Source organism: Podarcis gaigeae (assembly GCF_964106915.1).
Source record: "Podarcis gaigeae genome assembly, chromosome: 8".
Lineage (NCBI taxonomy): Eukaryota > Metazoa > Chordata > Lepidosauria > Squamata > Lacertidae > Podarcis > Podarcis gaigeae.
In genome coordinates this window covers 84,120,343-84,143,737 of record NC_139684.1, presented here as the reverse complement: position 1 = coordinate 84,143,737, position 23,395 = coordinate 84,120,343, and the positions used below count along the sequence as shown (strand labels likewise).

General features: G+C 47.2%; 1 protein-coding gene across 1 annotated transcript in view; it reads right to left on the bottom strand.

Annotated features, from left to right (window-relative positions):
* The window catches only part of RINL (Ras and Rab interactor like), a 47,247-nt gene extending 24,524 nt beyond the window's left edge, over positions 1–22,723 (bottom strand). The window contains exons 1-5 of the mRNA XM_083753752.1: positions 22,182–22,723; positions 19,947–20,058; positions 13,670–13,808; positions 11,722–11,863; positions 8,980–9,085 (exon numbers count right to left, since the gene is read on the bottom strand). Of these exons, the coding sequence (XP_083609878.1) occupies positions 8,980–9,085; positions 11,722–11,863; positions 13,670–13,722 (301 nt within the window). The 5' untranslated portion in view covers positions 13,723–13,808; positions 19,947–20,058; positions 22,182–22,723. The remainder of the gene's footprint in view (positions 1–8,979; positions 9,086–11,721; positions 11,864–13,669; positions 13,809–19,946; positions 20,059–22,181) is intronic.
* Positions 22,724–23,395: the final 672 nt, after the last annotated feature.

Below are 23,395 nucleotides of genomic sequence, written 5' to 3'. Positions count from 1 at the left end.
GCCGAGTAATGCACACTTCATGCACCTACGGAGTCAACACAACGTTTAAAGCGCACAACTTCTCCCCAAAGAATCCTGGGAACTGTAGTTCGTTAAGGCCACTGGAAGCGGTAGCTCTGCAAAGGGCAACCCACAGTTCCCAGGATTCTTTGGGGGAATGTTACGCAAAAGTAAAACATAAAGCAGCATTAAAAGCAATGCAGATAATCATTACGACTAATCCAGAATGCGGCAGCTAGACTGGTGACTGGGAGCGGCTGCCGAGACCAGATAACACTGGTCTTGAAAGACCTACATTGGCTCCCAGTACATTTCCGAGCACAATTCAAAGTGTTGGTGCTGACCTTTAAAGCCCTAATGGCCTCGGTCCACCCCCATCTTTCTGCGCGGACACTGAGGTCCAGCGCCAAGGGCCTTCTGGTGGTTCCCTCCCTGAGAAGTGAGGTTACAGGGAACTAGGCAGAGTGCCTTCTCGGTAGTGGCGCCCGCCCTGTGGAACGCCCGTCCACCAGATGTCAAGGCAATAAGCAACCACCTGACGTTTAGAAGACATCTGAAGGCAGCCCTGTTCAGGGAAGTTTTTAATGTGTGACATTTTAATGTATTTTTAATCTTCGTTGGAAGCCGCCCAGAGTGGCTGGGGAAACCCAGCTAGATGGGCGGGGTACAAATAATAAAATATTATTAATTATTATGGTGATGATGATGATGATGATGACTGGTCAGTCATTGAACAGCTAGAGAGACCAGCTAGTAAAGACCTGTCTTGACCAGTCATCCTTCCCATAACCCCAGGTGCAGCGATGAGAAAGCTACACTCTGCACATGCCTAGAGACATCCTTTATCTGGCTCCGGACTGATCCTACAAGTGCCAAGATGAATCACAAAGGTCTCAGTGTTGGCTCAAATTAAGGCCTGTGAAGTCCAAGCAGGGGCCCCCCAAAGGAGACGTCAAACACGAAATCCAAGGATGGAATCCTCGAGTCCAGCTTTTCTAGTTCTCTGTGTTACAAAAGCACCAGATCACACGGTGTCCCTCAGGACTAGAAACTCGCTGGCCTCTGCATTGCGGAGCCCTAGTCCCTCCTTGCTTCCCCAAAGCATCGCAACAACATTATGGATTTGTAACGTGCCAAAGATCTAAGCATCTCAAGAGTTTGCAAGCCAATGAACGAGAGTGAGGGGAGGCAGAGGAACAGTGCAGTGAAAAAGCACAGTTCTCCAAAATGCATAATCATGGTTTAAGAAAAAAGGAAAGAATGCCACTTTAAAATCAGAAAAAAAATTAATATTTATCTATCTGTCTATAGCAGGAAGGTGTGCTTCCTCCATAGATCAATCAGCCTGGAGCTCATTCATACCATGTTCAAATTTTGAACAGCATTCGCATCTCGTGTCTGCCCAGGCTGGTGACCCCCATCACACCCACGCAACAATCTTCAAATCCAGATATTGTTGGCTATTTGCAGATTAGTTGCGCTGCAGAAAGCGTGCTGGGGAGACCACACATTACAAGGAACGCAAAAAGAACTTTAGCGAGGCTAACAAAAACAAAAACTCCTTTTACATTAAATATATCAATAAGCATGACCCACCAACCCAACCACCAGGGTAGTGAGAGAGCTAGGTGCTGTTTTGTATATACTGTACCCAACAGCTTAATTAACACAACTTAACAGCACCGGCTATACCGCTTCACAGCTGTAAAACTAGGTCATGCTATTTGCTCTGGCCCTTAAAGAAATACACATCTTGTGGAACAATAATGAACCTTCAAATTTAAAGAGTATAATAGGAGTATAGCATCAAATAGGTATATACAAATAGGAGTATAGTGTCAGCATCGCCCTTGAGCCAGTGTCACCAACTGGACTCATGCACTTCAACTGCGACTGGGCTAGGCGAGCTGGGTAGCACTTCCAGAGACCACCAGGTCAAAGTGCTGTGGACTCACAGCTTAAAGTTGTGAGCACCGGATTCACTTCCACGATACAGTCGTCGCACAGCAGAGTATAGCAGAGTCTAGCAGTGTATACACGACTCGGAGAGCAGCTCTGCAGAATATCTTCTTTTATTCTATAACTACAACTATGATACAAAACTATATACAGAGCTAAATAGGTCTAAGCATAAATGAATGCTGCACTGAGTGTCTGCAGCTGCTCTTAGCAGCAACCTTATCTCTACACACGATCTCTAACACTCAGTCTGACACACTGACTGACTGACTGACTTGGTGCTGGAGCTGAATAAGTAGAAGGCAGAACACTGCTCCTCCTCTCTGGAGAATCAGCAGACTCGTCAGGAGATTCTTGGATATGGGAGGGGTGAAATCTCCTCATCCTCCCCCATTTCATCCGACCATTTCAAGAATCTTTAATATAACTGCAATTTACACACACACTCCAAAAGTTGTTCTCTGCTTACAACCTTGGTTTACATATCTGTAGGTATCTCTCTCCCCCTTTATCTAAGACACTTTAATAATACCATTTAACAGTTACTGCAACCACTCTGTGTCCATTAGGAAAGAGTTAAAACATAAATATCAATCTGCAGTTTACACAAAATACACATTGTGAACACACAAATGAATAAGCAGCTTCTAGAAAAATCTTCACACACATTTCTTCCTCTCAAATACAAATTGACATTTCTAATTAGGCAGATTTGAACAAACCACTTTCAGTACTCAAACACATGTTTGCTCCTTCAATCCTGATCCTTCAAATGTCAGGTAAGGAAATAAATGAAGCGTATAGCATCTAGATCAAGGGAAGTAATAGTGCCACTGTATTCTGCTCTGGTCAGACCTCACCTGGAGTACTGTGTCCAGTTCTGGGCACCACAGTTCAAGAAGGACACTGACAAACTGGAACGTGTCCAGAGGAGGGCAACCAAAATGGTCAAAGGCCTGGAAACGATGCCTTGTGAGGAACGGCTAAGGGAGCTGGGCATGTTTAGCCTGGAGAAGAGGAGGTTAAGGGATGATATGATAGCCATGTTCAAATATATAAAAGGATGTCACATAGAGGAGGGAGAAAGGTTGTTTTCTGCTGCTCCAGAGAAGCGGACATGGATCAATGGATCGAAACTACAAGAAAGAAGATTCCACCTAAACATTAGGAAGAACTTCCTGACAGTAAGAGCTGTTGGACAGTGGAATTTGCTGCCCAGGAGTGTGGTGGAGTCTCCTTCTTTGGAGGTCTTTAAGCAGAGGCTTGACAACCATATGTCAGGAGTGCTCTGATGGTGTTTCCTGCTTGGCAGGGGGTTGGACTCGATGGCCCTTGTGGTCTCTTCCAACTCTAGGATTCTATGATTCTATGAAAGAGACCGTTCAACAGGGCTACACACTCTGCTATTTCCCCTCGTCCGTCCTTCCATCAGTCGAGCAAAACACATGAAGAAACAAACTTCATTTCCAAGAAGAACCACCCGCAATTTGCTTATGGGGTGGGGCCTGTGGCTAGCAACAGCCACTTACATCCTCTCTCTCGTTCGAGTTTGAATTATTTCGTGGTGGTGCATGCAGGAAGGACACTGAACTCATTAACCAAAGCGCATGATTTGCACGCAGGAGAACTTGGATCAATTCCCGACATCTCCAGTTAAAAACAGATCCTGAAGAGACAGCTGGGGGGGGGGGGAGAGTTTCTGGAGAGCTGCGAGCATCCAGAAGACTAGATTACAGACCGCCTTGGCGTGAGAGACAGCTCCCTGTCATTGCATTTATATTACACGTGCTACCCTCATGTAGGGACCCCACTCCCCAATCTTTCCAGTACTAGAAGGCGCAGTCACAAATGGGCAGCCACAGATGGGGCACAGGTGGCACTGTGGGTTAAACCACAGAGCCTAGGACTTGCCGATCAGAAGGTCGGCAGTTCGAATCCCCCAACGGGGTGAGCTCCAATTGCTCGGTCCCTGCTCCTGCCGACCTAGCAGTTCGAAAGCACGTCAAAGTGCAAGTAGATAAATTGGTACCGCTCCGGTGGGAAGGTAAATGGTGTTTCCGTGCGCTGCTCTGGTTTGCCAGAAGCGGCTTAGTCATGCTGGCCACATGACCCGGAAGCTGTCTGCAGACAAACGCCGGCTCCCTCGGCCAGTAAAGCAAGCTGAGCGCCGTAACCCCAGAGTCGTTCGCGACTGGATCCTTTACCCTTTACCTTTACCCTCTTGTAGGGACCCCACTCCCGAATCTTTCCAGTACCAGAAGGCACAGCCATATATGGGCAGGGTATAAATAAAATTATTATCATTACTATTATTGTTCTTATTATTTCTCTTAATGAGAAGTGTCCTCCTCTGTTGACCCCAGATATTACCTCCAAGCTACCTTGGAGACTCTTTCTTATTTGAGCATTATTTAGCCGTTAAGACACATTTTCCTCATTCGAATTAGCCTGGAGTTGTCTACACCCCCACGTATTTGAATTTGTCTATAATTCTGCTAATTCTGCATGGCAAACACAGAGATAGCTGTGGTGCACCCACCTTTTTAAAAAAAGAAACAAATTTCACCCAATAAGTTTGCAAAAGCACAGTTAAAGGTAAAGGGACCCCTGACCATTAGGTCCAGCCGTGGCCGACTCTGGGGTGGTGGCACTCATCTCGCTTTACTGGCCGAGGGAGCCGGCGTACAGCTTCCGGGTCATGTCAGCATGACTAAGCCGGGTCATGCCAGCATGACTAAGCCGCTTCTGGCGAACCAGAGCAGCGCACGGAAACGCCGTTTACCTTCCCGCCGGAGTGGTACCTATTTATCTACTTGCACTTTGACGTGCTTTCGAACTGCTAGGTTGGCAGGAGCAGGGACCGAGCAACGGGAGCTCACAACGTTCTCAAATCATCTATATATTCTTATTATCTTTCCTTACTAATTTTTCTTCCATCCAGTACCTCACATTTTAATCTAGGCATATTAGCATATCTTTTTTTTTTGAGCAGTGTTTTGCCATATATTCATCAAAACATTTCCACTCCTCTTTTAATTTTTGATTCGAATGATTTCTTATGATCGCAGTTAATTTTGCCAAAATTAAATATTCATTTAGTTTACAAATCCATTCCTCCTTTGTGGGTATATGAGGCAGTAAATCATATATCCCTGAAACTCCCTTTTTAGCAAGCATTGCAAGGGGTTGGACCAGATGACCCTGCGGGGGGTGGGGGTCCCAACCCTATGATTCTATGAAGAGAAATGAAAGCAACTGCAAATTTTCGTCACCCGCTTTCCAGATCGCTGGCCCAATATATCGGGCGCAGACATTTTTAAGGTGGTTTGCTCGTACAGCTTTTTCGTTCTGCGCCAGCCCAAGGGGTCAAAATAAAAATAAGCACACTATCCCAAGGCACAACAGAAATGTTGTTGTTTAGTCGTTTAGTCGTGTCCGATTCTTCGTAACCCCATGGACCAGAGCACGCCAGGCACTCCTGTCTTCCACTGCCTCCCGCAGTTTGGTCAGACTCATGTTTGTAGCTTCGAGAACACTGTCCAACCATCTCGTCCTCTGTCGTCCCCTTCTCCTTGTGCCCTCCATCTTTCCCAACATCAGGTTCTTTTCCAGGGAGTCTTCTCTTCTCATGAGGTGGCCAAAGTCTTGGAGCCTCAGCTTCAGGATCTGTCCTTCCAGTGAGCACTCAGGGCTGATTTCCTTCAGAATGGAGAGGTTTGATCTTCTTGCAGGCCATGGGACTCTCAAGAGTCTCCTCCAGCACCAGAATTCAAAAGCATCAATTCTTCGGTGATCGGCCTGCCTTGCCGCGGCAAAGGGGCTTGAATAACTCAGAGAAGGTACGAGCTATGCCATGCAGGGCCACCCAAGATGGACAGGTCATAGTGGAGAGTTTAGACCAAACGTGATCCACCTGGAGGAGGAACCGGCAAGCCACTCCAGTATCCCTGCCAAGAAAACTCCATGGACAAAGACACCACCAGAAATAGTGACAAGTAAACAAATGAGGAGAATGAGGAAGTGGTAGGGACGGAAAGGGGAGTAGCGGAATGTGACAGTTGATCCACTCACCCAAAAACACAGGCGGAAATTGCCTGTGACATCGAGTGGAGTGTGGTTTGCAGCCCAATTTTCCCCAGCTTATTGGATTACTCCCCCCCACCCCCCGTATTGGGCAAACCTTGAATTTACAGGAAGACAGCATAGAGTTTGGTGTCGTTTGAGGGCGACGTCCTGTGGACTGTGCGAATTAAATGGGAATGAATGCACATAGTAAACTCCAGTATGGGCATCCAGCCTATCTCACAGGGTCGTTGTGGGGTTAAAGGGGTAGGAGGGAAGCACAGATGCTGGGATCCTTGGAAGCAACAAGAAAACCTCTACCCACACATTCAATAAGAGTTTCTCACCTGCGGCTGGGCTTATAAAATAGGAAGGTGGCGTTTCTCAGGAGGCAGTTGATAAAGGAGCAGCTCAGTCAGAGATCCCAAAAAAGTGTTTGGGGGGCAGATAGTTAACCCTTAGCCCCACCACAAGACTGAAGGGAGACCCCCATTTCGTGAGAGACCTGCAACCTGCAGAGACCAGCCTTTCTAAGCGTCTCCAAACCATTTCCCCTTTTAAGCAGTGGATTTGTAACTGGCTGACTGACCGAACCCAAAGGGTGCTCATCAATGGTTCCTCTTCATCCTGGTGAAGAGTGACTAGTGGGGTGCCACAGGGTTCTGTCTTGGGCCCGGTCTTATTCAACATCTTTATCAACGACTTGGATGATGGACTCAAGGGCATCCTGATCAAATTTGCAGATGACACCAAACTGGGAGGGGTGGCTAACACCCCAGAGGACAGGATCACACTTCAAAACGACCTTGACAGATTAGAGAACTGGGCCAAAACAAACAAGATGAATTTTAACAGGGAGAAATGTAAAGTATTGCACTTGGACAAAAAAAACGAGAGGCACAAATACAAGATGGGTGACACCTGGCTTGAGAGCAGTACATGTGAAAAGGATCTAGGAGTCTTGGTTGACCACAAACTTGACATGAGCCAACAGTGTGATGCGGCAGCTAAAAAAGCCAATGCAATTCTGGGCTGCATCTGGGCTGGGAGTATAGCATCTAGATCAAGGGAAGTAATAGTGCCACTGTATTCTGCTCTGGTCAGACCTCACCTGGAGTACTGTGTCCAGTTCTGGGCACCACAGTTCAAGAAGGACACTGACAAACTGGAACGTGTCCAGAGGAGGGCAACCAAAATGGTCAAAGGCCTGGAAACGATGCCTTATGAGGAACGGCTAAGGGAGCTGGGCCTGTTTAGCCTGGAGAAGAGGAGGTTAAGGGGTGATATGATAGCCATGTTCAAATATATAAAAGGATGTCACATAGAGGAGGGAGAAAGGTTGTTTTCTGCTGCTCCAGAGAAGCGGACACGGAGCAATGGATCCAAACTACAAGAAAGAAGATTCCACCTAAACATTAGGAAGAACTTCCTGACAGTAAGAGCTGTTCGACAGTGGAATTTGCTGCCAAGGAGTGTGGTGGAGTCTCCTTCTTTGGAGGTCTTTAAGCAGAGGCTTGACAACCATATGTCAGGAGTGCTCTGATGGTGTTTCCTGCTTGGCAGGGGGTTGGACTCGATGGCCCTTGTGGTCTCTTCCAACTCTAGGATTCTATGATTCTATTAAATTGTGTTGCAAAACCCACCGAGGATGAATAATAGGAGATGCCTAATTTAGAGGAAGGGAGTGGGGTCTAAAGGTTAGAGCAAGGGGGGGTGGATTTCCAGGCGGGGAACAGTGACGCTGGTATAGCAAGGAGGGAGGAGCAAAGGTTCAAGCACGTACGATTCTCGGATCGAGGACTTGGGAATGTAGGGCGATGATTTACAGTGAGTCAGGCCTTGGGGTCCATCAAGTTCAGTATTGCTGGCACTGGCTGGCAACAGTTCCCAGGTCAGAAGGCAAAATGTGCAGGTGCTATTAATTTGAAAATCAGCCTTCTCCCCCTCTGCCCAGCTCCCAGGAAAGCACACATGGTCTAGCATTAATAATAATAATATATTATTTATACCCCGCCCATCTGGCTGAGTCTCCCCAGCCACTCTGGGCAGCTCCCAATCAAGTGTTAAAAACAGTACAGCATTAAATATTAAAAACTTCCCTAAACAGGGCTGCCTTCAGATGTCTTTTGAAGATAGGATAGCTGCTTATTTCCTTCACATCTGAAGGGAGGGCGTTCCACAGGGCGGGTGCCACTACCGAGAAGGCCCTCTCCCTGGTTCCCTGTAACTTGGCTTCTCGCAATGAGGAAACCGCCAGAAGGCCCTTGGCGCTGGATCTCAGTGTCCAGGCAGAATGATGGGGGTGGAGACGCTCCTTCAGGTATACAGGACCGAGGCCATTTAGGGCTTTAAAGGTCAGCACCAACACTTTGAATTGTGCTCAGAAATGTACTGGAAGCCAATGCAGATCTCTCAGGACCAGTGTTATGTGGTCCCGGCGGCCACTCCCAGTCACCAGTCTAGCTGCTGCATTCTGGATTAATTGCAGTTTCCGGGTCACCTTCAAAGGTAGCCCCATGTATTGCTCATTGCAGTAGTCCAAGCGGGAGATAACCAGAGCATGCACCACTCTGGCGAGACAGTCTGTGGGCAGGTAGGGTCTCAGCCTGCGTACCAGATGGAGCTGGTAGACAGCTGCCCTGGACACAGAATTAACCTGTGCCTCCATGGACAGCTGTGAGTCCAAAATGACTCCCAGGCTGCTCACCTGGTCCTTCAGAGGCACAGTTACCCCATTCAGGACCAGGGAATCCCCAACACCAGCCCCCCCCCGTGCCCCCCAAAACAGTACTTCTGTCTTGTCAGGATTCAACCTCAATCTGTTAGCCGCCATCCATCCTCCAACCGCCTCCAGGAACTCCAGTTTAGCCCCAAAGCACCAGACCCTGGGAACAAATGAATCTGTGGTTCAGCACAGGTCAAATACAGAAGACCCTCAGAGGGACCGAACCAACTCACCTGCGCCGTTGTCCTGGATAGAGAAAGAGCAGACACTCCTGTTTTCCTGTGTTCGTAGGAAGAGCTGCCTGGACCCTCCAGCTGCATTTCCAGCGATAATGAACGTCTGACCGCAGAAGGAAAAGGAAAGGGGGCAGGAGGAGGGGAGAGAGATTGAGAGAGAAAGGAGATGAGAAATCTGTTTGCCTCTGGATAGCACAGTCAATGAAGCAAGACCCACCCCCCCACCTCCTTCCCTTCCCCTTTAAGCAGGAAAGAGGAAACCACCAGCAACATTTGTGACTGCATCTGCAAGAAGGTGACAAGGAGCAACTTTGCTGCTGCTGCCGCTTCAGTGTCCAGTGGCAGCCTTCCCTAACATGGCGCACAACCCCCCCCCGCCCCGTGCTTTGGACTACAACTCCCATCAGCCCCAGCCAGTATGACCGTAAGATGCTAGGACCAATGGGAGTTGGCAGCTTCCAGGTGATATGGGTTCCATGCCCCCTGCCATCTATACTCTACGTTTAAAGCGGTGCCGTGCCACTTTAAATGGGTCATTTGTTTAGTCGTTTAGTCGTGTCTGACTCTTCGTGACTCCCTGGACCAGAGCACGCCAGGCACGCCTGTCTTCCACTGCCTCCCGCAGTTTGGTCAAACTTCACAGAACACAGTACAGTGGTACCTTGCAAGACGAAATTAATTCGTTCTGCGAGTTTTTTCGTCTTGCAAAGCACGGACTTTGGAAAAGCTTCGAAAATCACCAAAGTCTTCAAAAACCTCAAAAAAGGCTACCACACCGCGTGCTATGAGTTGCTCCTCAAAGTGAATGCACGGTTTTAAGAAAAAGGAAACAAACTTGCAAGACAAAGGAAACAAACTTGCAAGACGTTTCCGTCTTCCGAAGCAAGCCCATAGGGAAATCCGTCTTGCGAAGCAACTCAAAAAACGAAAAACTCTTTCGTTTTGCGAGTTTTTCGTCTTACGAGGCATTCGTCTTGCGAGGTACCACTGTATATATAAATATAAATAATTTTATTAGGTTTTCCACAATTATAACAAATACCACGTAACAAAATCACAAACACAAACAAAAACGAAAAAGAGTGCATCAAAAATAAACGAATAAACAAATAATGAAAACAAACTTAATTCTTTTAAAATTCCAATCTTATAAACATATTATTGACTTCCCCTATTCCCTCCCTTCTGAATTTCCTTGTATCTGTATGTTACAGCTTTCCAATATCATTATTAACCAAAAATAATTCCGGTTATAATCTAATTTATTCACTTTTACCGTTGTCAATCCCATTTTTAAATCCTAATTTAATCCTAGGCCTATTTGGTACTCCTGAACTTTTTCTTCTCCTGAAGATATCCCACAAGGCAGCAGAGGTTGAGGATCAGAGTCTTCCTTCTCCTAGATGGGCTCCTTTCCCAGGTGGATGAGCCCCATCTGCCCCTCACTTCCCTCTATAGCATGGGCAGAAACCACCTTCTTGACCGTTGGACCCACTCTTGGTCTTGCCGCTCAACCCACCAGAGCCTGTCTTCGCATGCAGGGGAAGTCCCTAACTCCCTGAAGGTCTGAGACCCATCGGCCACCCACACCTGGTTTAGCTGGCTGGTTGAAGCCGTTTCCAGGGTGTTAAGGTACCAAGGGGTTGCTCGAGAGCAAGTAGGCAAATGCCTCCCTGCTCGGCTGTGAAGCCTTGCTTTCGATGCCAAAATAAACTTTCTCTGTGCAGAGCGCCACTCTCCCGTGGCTGGCTCATTCAGTGGCAGAATCTGTGAGTTGGCAGTCCTTAAACCTTCCCCAGCAGAGTAGTTTATTGACGCCCAATCTGCGCCTCCCCTCTCGGTGCGGAAGCCTACTGTGCAGGGAGGGTGTGGGTAACAGGGGACCTCTCTCCTCCCCGCTTTGCCCAGGCAAGGTGTCCTGGCACCGCCTCGCCTCCTCCGAGCCCTGAAGCTCCTCTCCACTGCAGGCGTGGTTACTCTCCTCCGCTGAGGAGGTGCTGCTTCCCGTGTTCTTTGGGGGCTCTCTGTAATCCACCCGGCTTCTCCCCTCTCGCCCCTGAGCCAATGGGAGTTCCCTGACACAGGGTGTGGCTGCTGTTGCATGCTGACAGCTTCTGGGAGCCCCAGGTGAGATCTGAGTGCAGGATAGGGACCTAAGGTGGACAAACTTGTTACAATATGGATGCAATGCAGCTGCAAAGTGCTAGCTTGAAAAGTAAACATGATGGGAATGTTGGGACTGCCCGTGGGAAACAGAGGGACAGTCAATTCACAGTGCAAAGCACCGGAATTAGCTCAGAGTGTAATATGAGCTCTTCCGTTTGTTCCTGTCCAGGAAGTGTTTGTTGCTAGACTGCTGGAGTTTGAAGAGAGCAGTCATGTTTTTTGTAATGCTGCAAAGACAGAAATAAAGGCATGTAGATACGTTTCTGTCTATCTCTTTCCCCTGCCAGGGGGCAGGAAAGAGGGGTGTGTTCTTCTCACGCTGAGAAGGATCGCCTATTGCGACCTAGCCTGGATCTTGCTGGGGAATGCAGCCAGGGAGGTCAACAGGGAATCATGTCGGGTGCCTGGGAGAGTTGCCAGTTTTCCTGATATGGGCTTTGATTTCCGACAAAACTACCCCAGAAGGAGCATGATGTGTCCCCCGTCAGAGCTGCTACCCCTCCCCAAACACCCAATACACCTGCCCACACTGGACTCATCCCATTCAAAAAATAAAACGTGCTGGCCGCTTACCCCAGGTGGGTGTACTGACAGCAACTCCTTGGCTTGTTCTGGTTGGCTCTCAAGAATCTCCCAAATGCTTCTGGTTGCAGAGAGCCGGTCCAGAAGGGTGATGGGGCTCTCGCACTTTCCGTTCACCAGGGTGTGCCGTAGGCTGTATAAGAAGAAGAAGAAGAGTTTGGATTTGATATCCTGCTTTATCACTACCCGAAGGAATCTCAAAGCAGCTCCTTTCCCTTCCTCCCTCACAAGAAACACTCTGTAAGGTGAGTGAGGCTGAGAGACTTCAGAGAAGTGTGACTGGCCCAAGGTCACCCAGCAGCTGCATGTGGAGGAGCAGGGAAGCGAACCCGGTTCACCAGATTACGAGTCCACCGCTCTTGACATTGGAGGTGGGGAAAGAGTTAACAGGATGAAGGTCTCTCGCCCGCCCTAGCCTGCAAAAACAGCTCTGGAGCTTCCCCTGCCTCCAGCTCTTGCCTCCTGGCTGGTACTGTTGTTGTTGTTGTTGTTGTTTAGTCATGTCCAACTCTTTGTGACCCCCTGGGCCAGAGCACGCCAGGCACTCCTGTCTTCCACTGCCTCCCGCAGTTTGGTCAGACTCATGCTGGTAGCTTCAAGAATACTGTCCCACCATCTCATCCTCTGTCGTCCCCTTCTCCTTGTGCCCTCCATCTTTCCCAACATGAGGGTCTTTTCCAGGGAGTCTTCTCTCCTCATGAGGTGGCCAAAGTCTTGGAGCCTCAGCTTCAGGATCTGTCCTTCCAGTGAGCACTCAGGGTTGATTTCCTTCAGAATGGATAGGTTTGATCTTCTTGCAGTCCATGGGACTCTCAAGAGTCTCCTCCAGCACCATAATTCACAAGCATCAATTCTTCAGCGATCAGCCTTCTTTATGGTCTGGTACTTCTGGCTGGTACAGTTCCCCACAAATCACTGCTCCCCACAAGTCAGACTCCAGCCCCATTTCCTCAACCCCCCCAGCGGCTGATCAGCATCCTGCCAGTCCCTGGCACCTCCAGATGTTGTGGGACTTCAAGTCCCATCATGCTATGCTAGCTGGGGATGATGGGAATGGTAGTCCAACAGCATCTGGAAGGTGCCAGGTTGGCCCACAATGAGGCTAGCAGATCTATTCCCTCCGTCACACAGAGATCATAGAACCTTAGAACTGCAGAGTTGGAAGGGACCATGAGAACCATCTAGTCCAGTGTTTCTCAAACTTGGGTGTCCAGCTGTTTATGGACTACATCTCCCACCATCCCTAGCTAGCAGGGTCAGTGGTGAGGGATCATGGGAACTGTAGTCCAAAAACAGCTGGAGATCCAAGTTAGGGAAACAATGATCCAGTCCAACGCAGGAATCTTTTGCCCAGTCTGGGGCCATAGGTGTCAACTTACAGATTTGAAAATAAGGGACCAGCAGCCTTGAAAATAAGGGATCAGCAGCCAATATAAGGGATTTTCCAAGCACAGGTATGTTCAACTTCTGAGCCCCTCCGAGCCAAAGACAGAAGCCCAGCCAGCAGCCAAACAAAGCCTCAAGCGGTGGTTCCCACAGCACAGCAACCCGGCAAAGGGGATGCAGCAAGGAAAACCACCTCTCCGCTGGGAAGCGCTGAGCAAAGGCGAGTCCCCAGGCAACGCGGCCGATTTGATCGGCACAAGGCATGCAAGCTCCACCTCCCAGTTGTTCTTAGACTCCTTATTGGGTGAGGAACGCAGCCAAGCAACACAGTTGGAGCCTCCCTCCTCCCTGGCCGGCAGAGAGGGAGGGAGAGGAGCTGCTTCCTTTGAAACCCGGGAAATTTAAGGGACATCATCAATAAGGGACAGCAGCGGGACACAGCGCTGGGATAAGGGACTGTCCCGCCAAATAAGGGACGGTTGACAGCTATGTCTGGGGCTCAAACCCAGAGTCTCACGCTCTGCCGCCTGAGCTATCATGAAGGCTTGCTTACCCAGGGTCCTTTTCCACTGGGCTCCTGCCGGCACCAAGGAAGGGCTCAGACATCTTTTGCGCCCACAGTTAACGGGTCCTCACAAATGCCACATTGTCAAAGGCTTCCTAGGGTTCCTGTTTGGCTTCCAAACGCGTCTCTGTAGATGGGAGGAAAAAGTTGGGCAGATGAATCAGAGCTCTAGGTTTTCATCCCCCCCCCCCATTTTTTTTAATTGATTTTCACAAAATTATAAACAAACAAACAAACAAACATAAATCATAACCTTATTAAAATTACGCTTATTAACATTGTTAAGTGACTTCCTCGCTTCCCCTTGGTTGAATTTCAATGCATATCGTTTTAACGGTTTTCCAAATCAGAGTTCTTATAAACTTAACTTAATCAATTAACATCCTTATATCATTTCAATTCGAGATTAAACATATTAATTCATCACTTAATTTATATAAAATCCTAAGCCAATCAAATACCTGCAACCTATTTTCGATTAGTTTAACTTAACAAATATAACCAAATAATCATTAAATTTTGTCCGTTCTTCCTGATACTCCTCCTCCTTCTGGCCACGGACTCTTCCGGTTAGGTCGGCTAGCTCCGAAAAATCCATCATCTTCATCTGCCATTCTTCCACAGTTGGTAATTCTTGCGTTTTCCACTTTTTAGCTAGTAAAATTCGAGCAGCAGTTGTGGCATACAAAATAATTTAACATCTTTCTTGGGCAATTCCAAACCAATTATTCCAAGAAGAAAGGCCTCTGGTTCCTTTATAAATGTATATTTCAACATTTTTTTGTTCAATTCATTATAAATCTTTTCCCAGAAGTCTTTCACCTTAGGGCAGGTCCACCACATGTGGTAAAAAGTTCCTTCCTTTTCTTTGCATTTCCAACATAGATGATCACAGTTATGATATACCGTATTTTTGCTCTATAAGATGCACCAGACCACTAGACGCACCTAGTTTTTGGAGGAGGAAAACAAGGAAAAAAAATATTCTGAATCTCAGAAGCCAGAACAGCAAGAGGGATCGCTGCGCAGTGAAAACAGCAATCCCTCTTGCTGTTCTGGCTTCTGGGATAGCTGCGCAGCCTGCATTCGCTCCATAAGACGCACACACATTTCCCCTTACTTTTTAGGAGGGAAAAAGTGAGTCTTATAGAACAAAAAATACGTTATCTTTGCTAATTTAACAGGAGTCAAATACCATCTATACATCATTTTCATTCTATTTTCCTTTAACACAATGCATGCAGTGAACTTAAGCCCTTTCTTTCCCAATCTTTCCCAATCCTCAAACATTATATTACGTCCTATATCTGTAAGAGAAGAGATGGAGAGCTCCGGGTTTTCATGGGTTTGGGGGCAAGTGAGACCTCCGAGATCCATTTTGCTCCAGGTATGTGAAACGACACATCAGCTTACAGTTTGGACAGCACTCAGTGCTTGCCACAAAACACTCTTCCATGCAGGGATCGCAGCTCAGTGCAAGACCACCTGCTTGAATAATAACATTTTAAATAATAATTTTATTGTTTGCATGCAGAAGGTCCCAGGTTCAACCCGCTCTGGCAGGATCTCCAAGTAAATTTGGGAAAAGAGTCCATCCCCAAACCCTGCAGAGCTGCTGCCAGTCAGAGTTGACCATACTAAAGTTCTGAGCTTGGTAGAAAGGCAGGTTTCTATGGTTCCAGTAGAGGCCCGGTAAGTAATTCAGTGGATCAATTCCTCCTCATGTAAGGAAATTTAAATTTGCTATGGGATGTGCCCCTGCCCGCTTTGCTTGCCATCCCCACCCCCTTGCCAAAGCCACTCACATAGAACCATAAAACTGCAGAGCTGGAAGGGAGCCATCTAGGCCAAGCCCCCTGCAATGAAGGAGGGCTGAAGGTGCCAAAAGCCACCATCTCCCCTTTGACCTCATCAGTCGTCCACTCACTGGCCTGGGCTGCCCGTCCTATCTCTGGTTCTCTTCTCCTTGCCCTCTGATAGCCCAGCTTGTCATCGCATTACAGTTCACAGCACCATCTGCAGGCAGCCACACAAACTGCATCATGGCGACTTCCTTATGAATGTATGTACTGGGAGAGATAAAGGTATCTTGCAGGCTGGAATATACCGTATTTTTTGCCCCATAGGACGCACCGGCCCATAGGACGCACCAAGTTTTTTGGGGGGAAATAAAGAAAAAAAATTATTTCCCCCCCAGGCGCTTGTGGGACCGGGAGACAGTGGGATGGCGGCGTTCCGCCTTCCCGCTGTCCGCCGACCTTGTGGGGCTGGCGCAGTGGCTCTCCTGAAGAATGGAGAGCGAGAGGGGTCGGTGCGCACTGACCCCTCTCGCTCTCCAGGCTTCAGCGAAAGCCTGCATTCGCCCCATAGGACGCACACACATTTCCCCTTCATTTTTGGAGGGGGAAAAGTGCGTCCTATAGGGCGAAAAATACGGTACTACAGTGGTACCTCGAGTTAAGAACTTAATTCGTTCTGGAGGTCTGTTCTTAACCTGAAACTGTTCTTAACCTGAAGCACCACTTTAGCCAATGGGGCCTCCTGATGCCGCTGTGCCGCTGCACAATTTCTGTTCTCATCCTGAAGCAAAGTTCTTAACCCGAAGTACTATTTCTGGGTTAGCGGAGTTTGTAACCTGAAGCATATGTAACCTGAAGCGTATGTAACCTGAGGTACCACTGCAATAGGAGAGGCCTCCAGACTGTCTTTTGCAGGAGGGGGTTCAAATACATACAGGGACTTTGGCTTTGTAAATTTGAAGTGGGTTGATGGGCACTCTGGAGCAACAAATCCACTTTTTTTTTTTAAAAAAAAAAGAACTTTTATGATTTGGAAAGTGAAGGGTAAATGCACCAAAAAGTATGGGATGGAACAAAGAATGATCAACAAAATGTAATTTGGTATAGGCTGGACCATACATTTAAAGCACATTTCCCCCACCCCTAGAAATATAATCATGGGAACTGTAGTTTGTTTGTTTTTAAGGGTGCTGAATGGAGACAATCTCCTTTATATGGCGAGAGATGGTGAACAGAGTCCTAAAGAACGGAGGCGGGGGGCCGCCTTCACGCTCATCACCCCAATGAAGAGTCTCCTTTGTTATGGAAATTACAATTAAATACAGTGGTGCCCCGCAAGACGAACGCCTCGCAAGACAGAAAACCCGCTAGACGAAAGGGTTTTCCGTTTTGGAGGTACTTCGCAAAACGAATTTCCCTATGGGCTTGCTTCGCAAGACGAAAATGTCTTGCGAGTTCCTGCGGGTTTTTTTCCTTTCCCCCCCTTTTTCTAAGCCGCTAAGCCGCTTATCTGCTTATCCGCTAAGCCGATAAGCCACTAAAAGCCGCTAAAAGCGCTAATCCGCTAAGCCGTCAATGGGCTTGCTTCGCAAGACGAAAAAACCGCTAGACGAAGAGACTCGCAGAACGGATTAATTTCATCTTGCGAGGCACCACTGTAAGTAAATAGCCCACAAGGATTATAGCTGGAGACTCTAGAGACAGACAGCTGGGACAGCTTCTGCAAATCTGAGACTGTCCCTGGAAAATAGGGACACTGGGGGCGGGTGGGCGGTTCTGAGTTCGTTCTGGGATGCTGCCACATTATTGCTGTCCGGAGAGGCCATAGCACAACGAAAGCAGGAGAAAAATAAACTGGAACATTTGCGGTGTAAGACGTTGCGGAGTTTCGGCAGGAAGCTATGGGGTATGCACCGACTGGGCATGAGGCAGTGGGAGTGCCCCCAAAATGTTTGGAGGCACGAACGATGTTGAAGGTGGGATTCCCACCCCAATACAGTGGTACCTCGGGTTAAGTACTTAATTCGTTCCGGAGGTCCGTACTTAACCTGAAACTGTTCTTAACCTGAAGCACCACTTTAGCTAATGGGGCCTCCTGCTGCTGCCGTACCGCCAGAGCACGATTTCTGTTCTCAACCTGAAGCAAAGTTCTTAACCTGAAGCACTATTTCTGGGTTAGCGGAGTATGTAGCTGAGGAGATTTCACCCTTCCCATATCCAAGAATCTGCTGACGAGTCTGGTGATTTTCCAGAGAGGAGGGGCAGTGTTCTGCTCTCTACTTATTCTGCTCCAGCCTAACATCAAAGAGTCAGTCAGTCAGTGTGTCGGAGAGAGAGAGACTGAGTGTTAGAGATTGTGTGTATAGATAAGGTTGCTGCTAAGAGCAGCTGCAGACACTCAGTGCAGTTCAGCATTTTTTGTTTAGACCTCATTTAGCTCTGTATATAGTTGTGTATTATAGTTGTAGATAGAATAAAGAAGATATTCTACAGAGCTGCTCTCCGAGTCGTTTATGCTCTGCTATACTCTGCTCTGTGACGACTGTCTTCTTGTTGGAGTGAATATGGTGCTCACAACTCTAAGCTGTGAGTCCACAGCACTTTGACCTGTTCCTGTGTAAAAGGTGGTCTCTGGAAGTGCTACCCAGCTCGCCTAGCCCAGTCGGGGTTGAAGTGCATGAGTCCAGTTGGTGACACTGGCTCAAGGGCGATGCTGACAGTAGCCTGAAGCGTATGTAACCTGAAGCGTATGTAACCTGAGGTACCACTGTAGCGTTGTGAGCATCAATAATGCACAATAAAAGGGGCAATCTGGAGGCGAGACCTCCTTAGTATAAGGCAGCTTCCTATGTTCCTATAAAAGGCTAACATTACTTATAGCCAGCCTCAAAATATCCTTAAGGGAAGGAGCTTCCGATATATGGGCAGATGGTTCTGTGCTGCATCTTCCATCTCAAGGATTTACGAACTTCCATAAAGTTCACTCCAAAGATTCAATGTGCGCAGCAGCAGGTGGCAAGCCACGTGTTTACAGTAACATGGAACATGGCGGCTTCTCGACAGTATCTGGGCCCAGGCAAACGCCCAACCCTGCCTACCGCTGACGCCAGGCTTCAAGATACTGTAGTAGATTGCACTTGGGGAACTGGGTGCTGCACCCGAGTTGCAAGCATTCTTGCCTGATGGCACTCTCCAGATTCGAGGCCAGAGTTTTCAGAGGGCCTTTCCCTCGCTACAGAGGAAAAACACAATTGTTGATCCGGGACTGAGCAGCTAAGGCTTATCAGAGAAGCTCACAACGAGGGAATAGATTCCTAGGAATTGGGATGGCTCTCGGAGGCCTTATGATCTAGCTCCAGTTTGCAGTGCAATGACAGACGACCATCCAGCCCCTGTCTAAAGATCTCCGGTGAACAACAGGTCTACTACAATACGATACGATATCTTTATTGTCATTGTCCCTTGCGGAACAATGAAATTGAAAAACTACATAAAACTACCACAAAACTACATAAAACTACCACAAAACTACATAAAACTACCACAAAACTACATAAAACATTCAAAACCCCCTTAAAAAACTCTAAAACCCCATTTTAAAATACACTATACTGCAGAGACCCCTTATGCTGCGTTTAGTACCAGAATTGCATTTGCGTAGAAACTGTTTCTCAGGCGGCGAGTCCTAGCCTTTATAACCCTATACCTTCTTCCAGAAGGCAGAAGCTGAAAGAGATCATTTCCGGGGTGTGTACTATCCTGCGCTATCTCTGCTGCTTTCTTATGGCACCTGGCAGCATAGATTTGATCCAAGGTGGGAAGAGTGCACCCAATAATTCTCTCTGCAGTCTTTACAACCTTGGATAGCATTGTTTTTTCCCTGGCCGTGCAGCTCCCAAACCACACACACAGACCATAACTTAGTACGCTCTCCACAGTGCAATGGTAGAATGCCATCAACAGGTCCTTTGAGAGATTGTTTTTCTGGAGGATTCTCATAAAATATAACCTCTGCTGTGCTCTCTTCATCAGGTCTTTGCTGTTTTCTCCCCAGGTTAGGTCATCTCTCAACTCCATTCCCAGAAATCAAAACACTGAGACCTGTTCCACGCACTTCCCCTCAATAATAAGTGGCTGAATATTCAATTTACATTTCCTAAAGTCCACAATGATCTCTTTTGTTTTCTTTAAGTTAAGCAGTAAGTTGTTTTTCCTGCACTACTCCCCCAACTGCTCAACTTCCTTCCTACCTCCCAGGTCTGAAAGAACTGGCCCTCCTCTCTCCTTGGTCACAGCAGCAGTACCCAGAGGTAGACTATCCCTGCACGTGGAGGTTTGATTTCATTCTCGCGGCTTCTAAACATCAACACATCTCTCTTCGCCACCTCTCTCCTCCCAGTTTGGGGGTTTTAAGTTTGCAGCTCAGCTAAAAGGTCACCGACACACACACACAAAGCAGACTTTACCTTGCAGTGATGGGTGGCAGCCTTAAGTTCCCTGTGCACTGGGCCTCAGGAGGAGCAACAAGGGGGCAGACGAGGAACGTAGGCAGGCAGCGAGCGATGGAGGACTGCAGGCCTAGGAGACAAAAGGCAGGGATGTGGTTTACACCTCCGTCAGCTGCCTTCACGTGGTCTCGGGGACTGATTGTTCACTTCAAAAGAAAAAAGCGTGCAAATGCGAAAGCAAAAATGGGGCATACAGAGGTGCACATTCCAGGTTCCAAGCACCAGGGTAGCTGTCTACAGATTCAGTAACTTGAGTTTCAGGTTTGAAAAGCTTTCTTTCTTTTTTTTTAAATTGCATGAAGCAGTTTCGAGCCAGGAGATTAAAAACATTTTTTCCCCTATTGACGCTACACACCCAGGTCGTCTGATCTGGCACGTTTCTGCACCAAGACAAAAACGTGGCATGTCCTCTTCTAAGAGATGTTATTTGCAGATGATGCAACTTTGGCAGCGAACCCAGAGGAAGCTCTACAGAAGCTCATCAGTCATTTTGCCTGCGGGGAGTTCAGCCTTACCATCACCTGACGAAGACCAACAGGGCGTCACCATGCTCCAAACATCAGCACTGGTGATCACACACTTGAGATGATTTTGTCTGCCTGGGTTCCACCATAACCAGCAACCTCCCCATCGATCCTGAGCTGGACAGACGTACTGGTAAGGCAGCTACGGCCGTGGCTCACCTCTCACAAAGGGTATGGAAGAATGTGATGCTAACATCCGACCCAGAGATGAAGGTCTACCAGACTGGTGTGTTGAGCACACCGCTTTATGGAAGTGAGTCGTGGGCAACTTTTACAACCGCCAACGCCCCCATGCCTTCCACATTAAACCTAAAAGAATCCAAGGCCACGTCCGAATACGGTTTCATCCAACTTTCAAAATGGCTCGATTTGTATTGATTTCAATGGTGGGCTTCTGTTCTACAACATGAAAGTGCGATTGGGGAAGCGCGTAGCTCAGTAGGAAGCCAGGTGGACTCTGTACAAGGAAGCTTCCTATGTTCCCTTAATTAATGGTTCTCAGTTAAATTTTTTCTATAAACTGCTTTGGGAAGCTGCTTATACAGTGGTACTTTGGTTTGCAACTGTTTTGGATTACCATGTCAAACTCGGAAGTGTGTGTCCCTTTTTTTGGATTACAACCCTTGGGTGTGTTTTTTTATTGAGGCCCCATTGGCAAAAGCACCCTTTGGGTTACAACCTGTTTTGGTTTACAACCGGACCTCCAGAACGGATTGTAGTTGTAAACCAAGGTACTACTGTATCTGAAAGTGCTAAATGCTGATAAAACAAAACAGGGCTCAACTATAAAAATCTGGTTGTGTTTAGAATAATCTTGTGCGTAATATAAAAAATACAAAGTGAGACATTAAGGAAATCCAAAGGGAAAATATGAAGAACAGAGGATTTGACGAACAGATTATTAAAAACGCGTGAGGCAAACGGTGGAAGTCTTTTAAAAAAACAACAACACTTTTTAAGGTAGTTAAGGACAAGATGAAATTATACAATTGAATATAAATATGGATGGGAAACCGCTATGTATAGTGAATACTTATCTACTTTAAAAATTTTCCACCTATGATCCTTTTCTTTTACTTCTTTATTTTTTTATTTGTTCTTTTTTTCTTTTTTCTGATATCTTATCTTTCATTTGACTCCTTTATTGTGAATAGCATTTTATACAGGTATAAATAACTGTAAATATGAAAAGAGGCAAAGTATTCTCTAATTTTTTTCCTTGGTTATATGTATTTTCTTTTTCTTTTGTATTTTCTTTTGTTGTAAATATGTATGTTTTCTAATTTGTACTTAATAAAAATTATAAAAAACAAAAATATAAAACAAAACAAATCAGCGGCTTCTTAGCCTTTTTCAGGGGTGGGGAGAGGCATCTTGTTCTTGTCATACGAAAAGGAAAGACAGAGGGCACACGAAGGTGATTAAGATCAGCAAGTAGAACAGTAAACACCTGGGAACCGGTGAGGAGGAGGGGGTGGAAAGGAAACCAAAGCACAGGTAGATATTCCACCACCTTTGCAGTTTACCGACTCCGCTTTCTGTTGCATAAACATTTGCTCAAAATTCTCTCAGCAACAGTTCCGGAAAGCCGTTCTTGCTTCTCAAGTGTCTGGACCCAAGTTCCAACCAGATTTCTATTTTCCCAACCCCACACCATTCCAAAACATACCTATCTGTATCTCTGGATCTGGCCTCCTGGCGTCCCACACAGATCTGCCTAATTCATGGCACTTTTGTCTGCTTCAAGGCAGCTGAATGCATTTAAATAACTTCAGACTGGACTGCTGGATCAGGCGAAAGGAGAACCGTTTAGGCCAGCATCCTGTTCTCAAAGCAGCCGACCAGATGCCCTGCAAGCTGGACATGAGCACAGCCGTGTTCTGCCCACCTGGGGCTCCCTGCACCTTGTATTCAGAGGCATAATGTTTTGTGTACGTTGCCACCCAAGAGATGCCAGCCCTTGAGCCCGCAAGTCACTTCCTGCTCTTGACGTTGTTCTTTGGCCCAACACAATACCACAAGCGCTTCTTACGGGGATTAAGAGGTCCCGAATGCAAAGAACAGGCAGGTGCTTGGTTCTAAAATGAGGCGGGGATATGTCTGCAGTGGAAAACCCCAAATGGCATTGGCTGTTCTTTTGCTACATTTTTCACATTTCCTAAGCACAGGAATAATGGAGGGGTAGCAAGGTGGGAGTAGGCCGTTAAAGCTGGTTTTCACAGCCTCCGTCACATCACTGAATACCACTCCCATCACATTTTGAACCAGATGCCAGTTGTTAAAACTAAAACTATACAGTGGTACCTCGGGTTAAGTACTTACAGTGGTGCCCCGCAAGACGAAAAACCCGCTAGATGAAAGGGTTTTCCGTTTTGGAGGCGCTTCGCAAAACGAATTTCCCTATGGGCTTGCTTCGCAAGACGAAATGTCTTGCGAGTTTTTCCAACTCCCCCCCCCCTTTTTCTAAGCCGCTAGGCCGCTTATCCACTAAGCTGATAAGCCGCTAAAAGCCGCTAATAGCGCTAATCCGCTAAGCCATCAATGGGCTTGCTTCGCAAGACGAAAAAACCGCTAGACGAAGAGAATCGCGGAACGGATTCTTTTTGTCTTGCGAGGCACCACTGTAATTCGTTCCGGAGGTCCGTTCTTAACCTGAAACTGCTCTTAACCTGAAGCACCACTTTAGCTAACGGGGCCTCCGTCTGCTGCTGTGCCACCGGAGCATGATTTCTGTTCTCATCCTAAAGCAGAGTTCTTAACCTGAAGCACTGTTTCTGGGTTTGCAGAGTCTGTAACCTGAAGCGTATGTAACCCGAGGTACCACTGTACAGTGGTGCCTCGCAAGACGAAATTAATCCGTTCCATGAGGCTCTTCGTATAGCA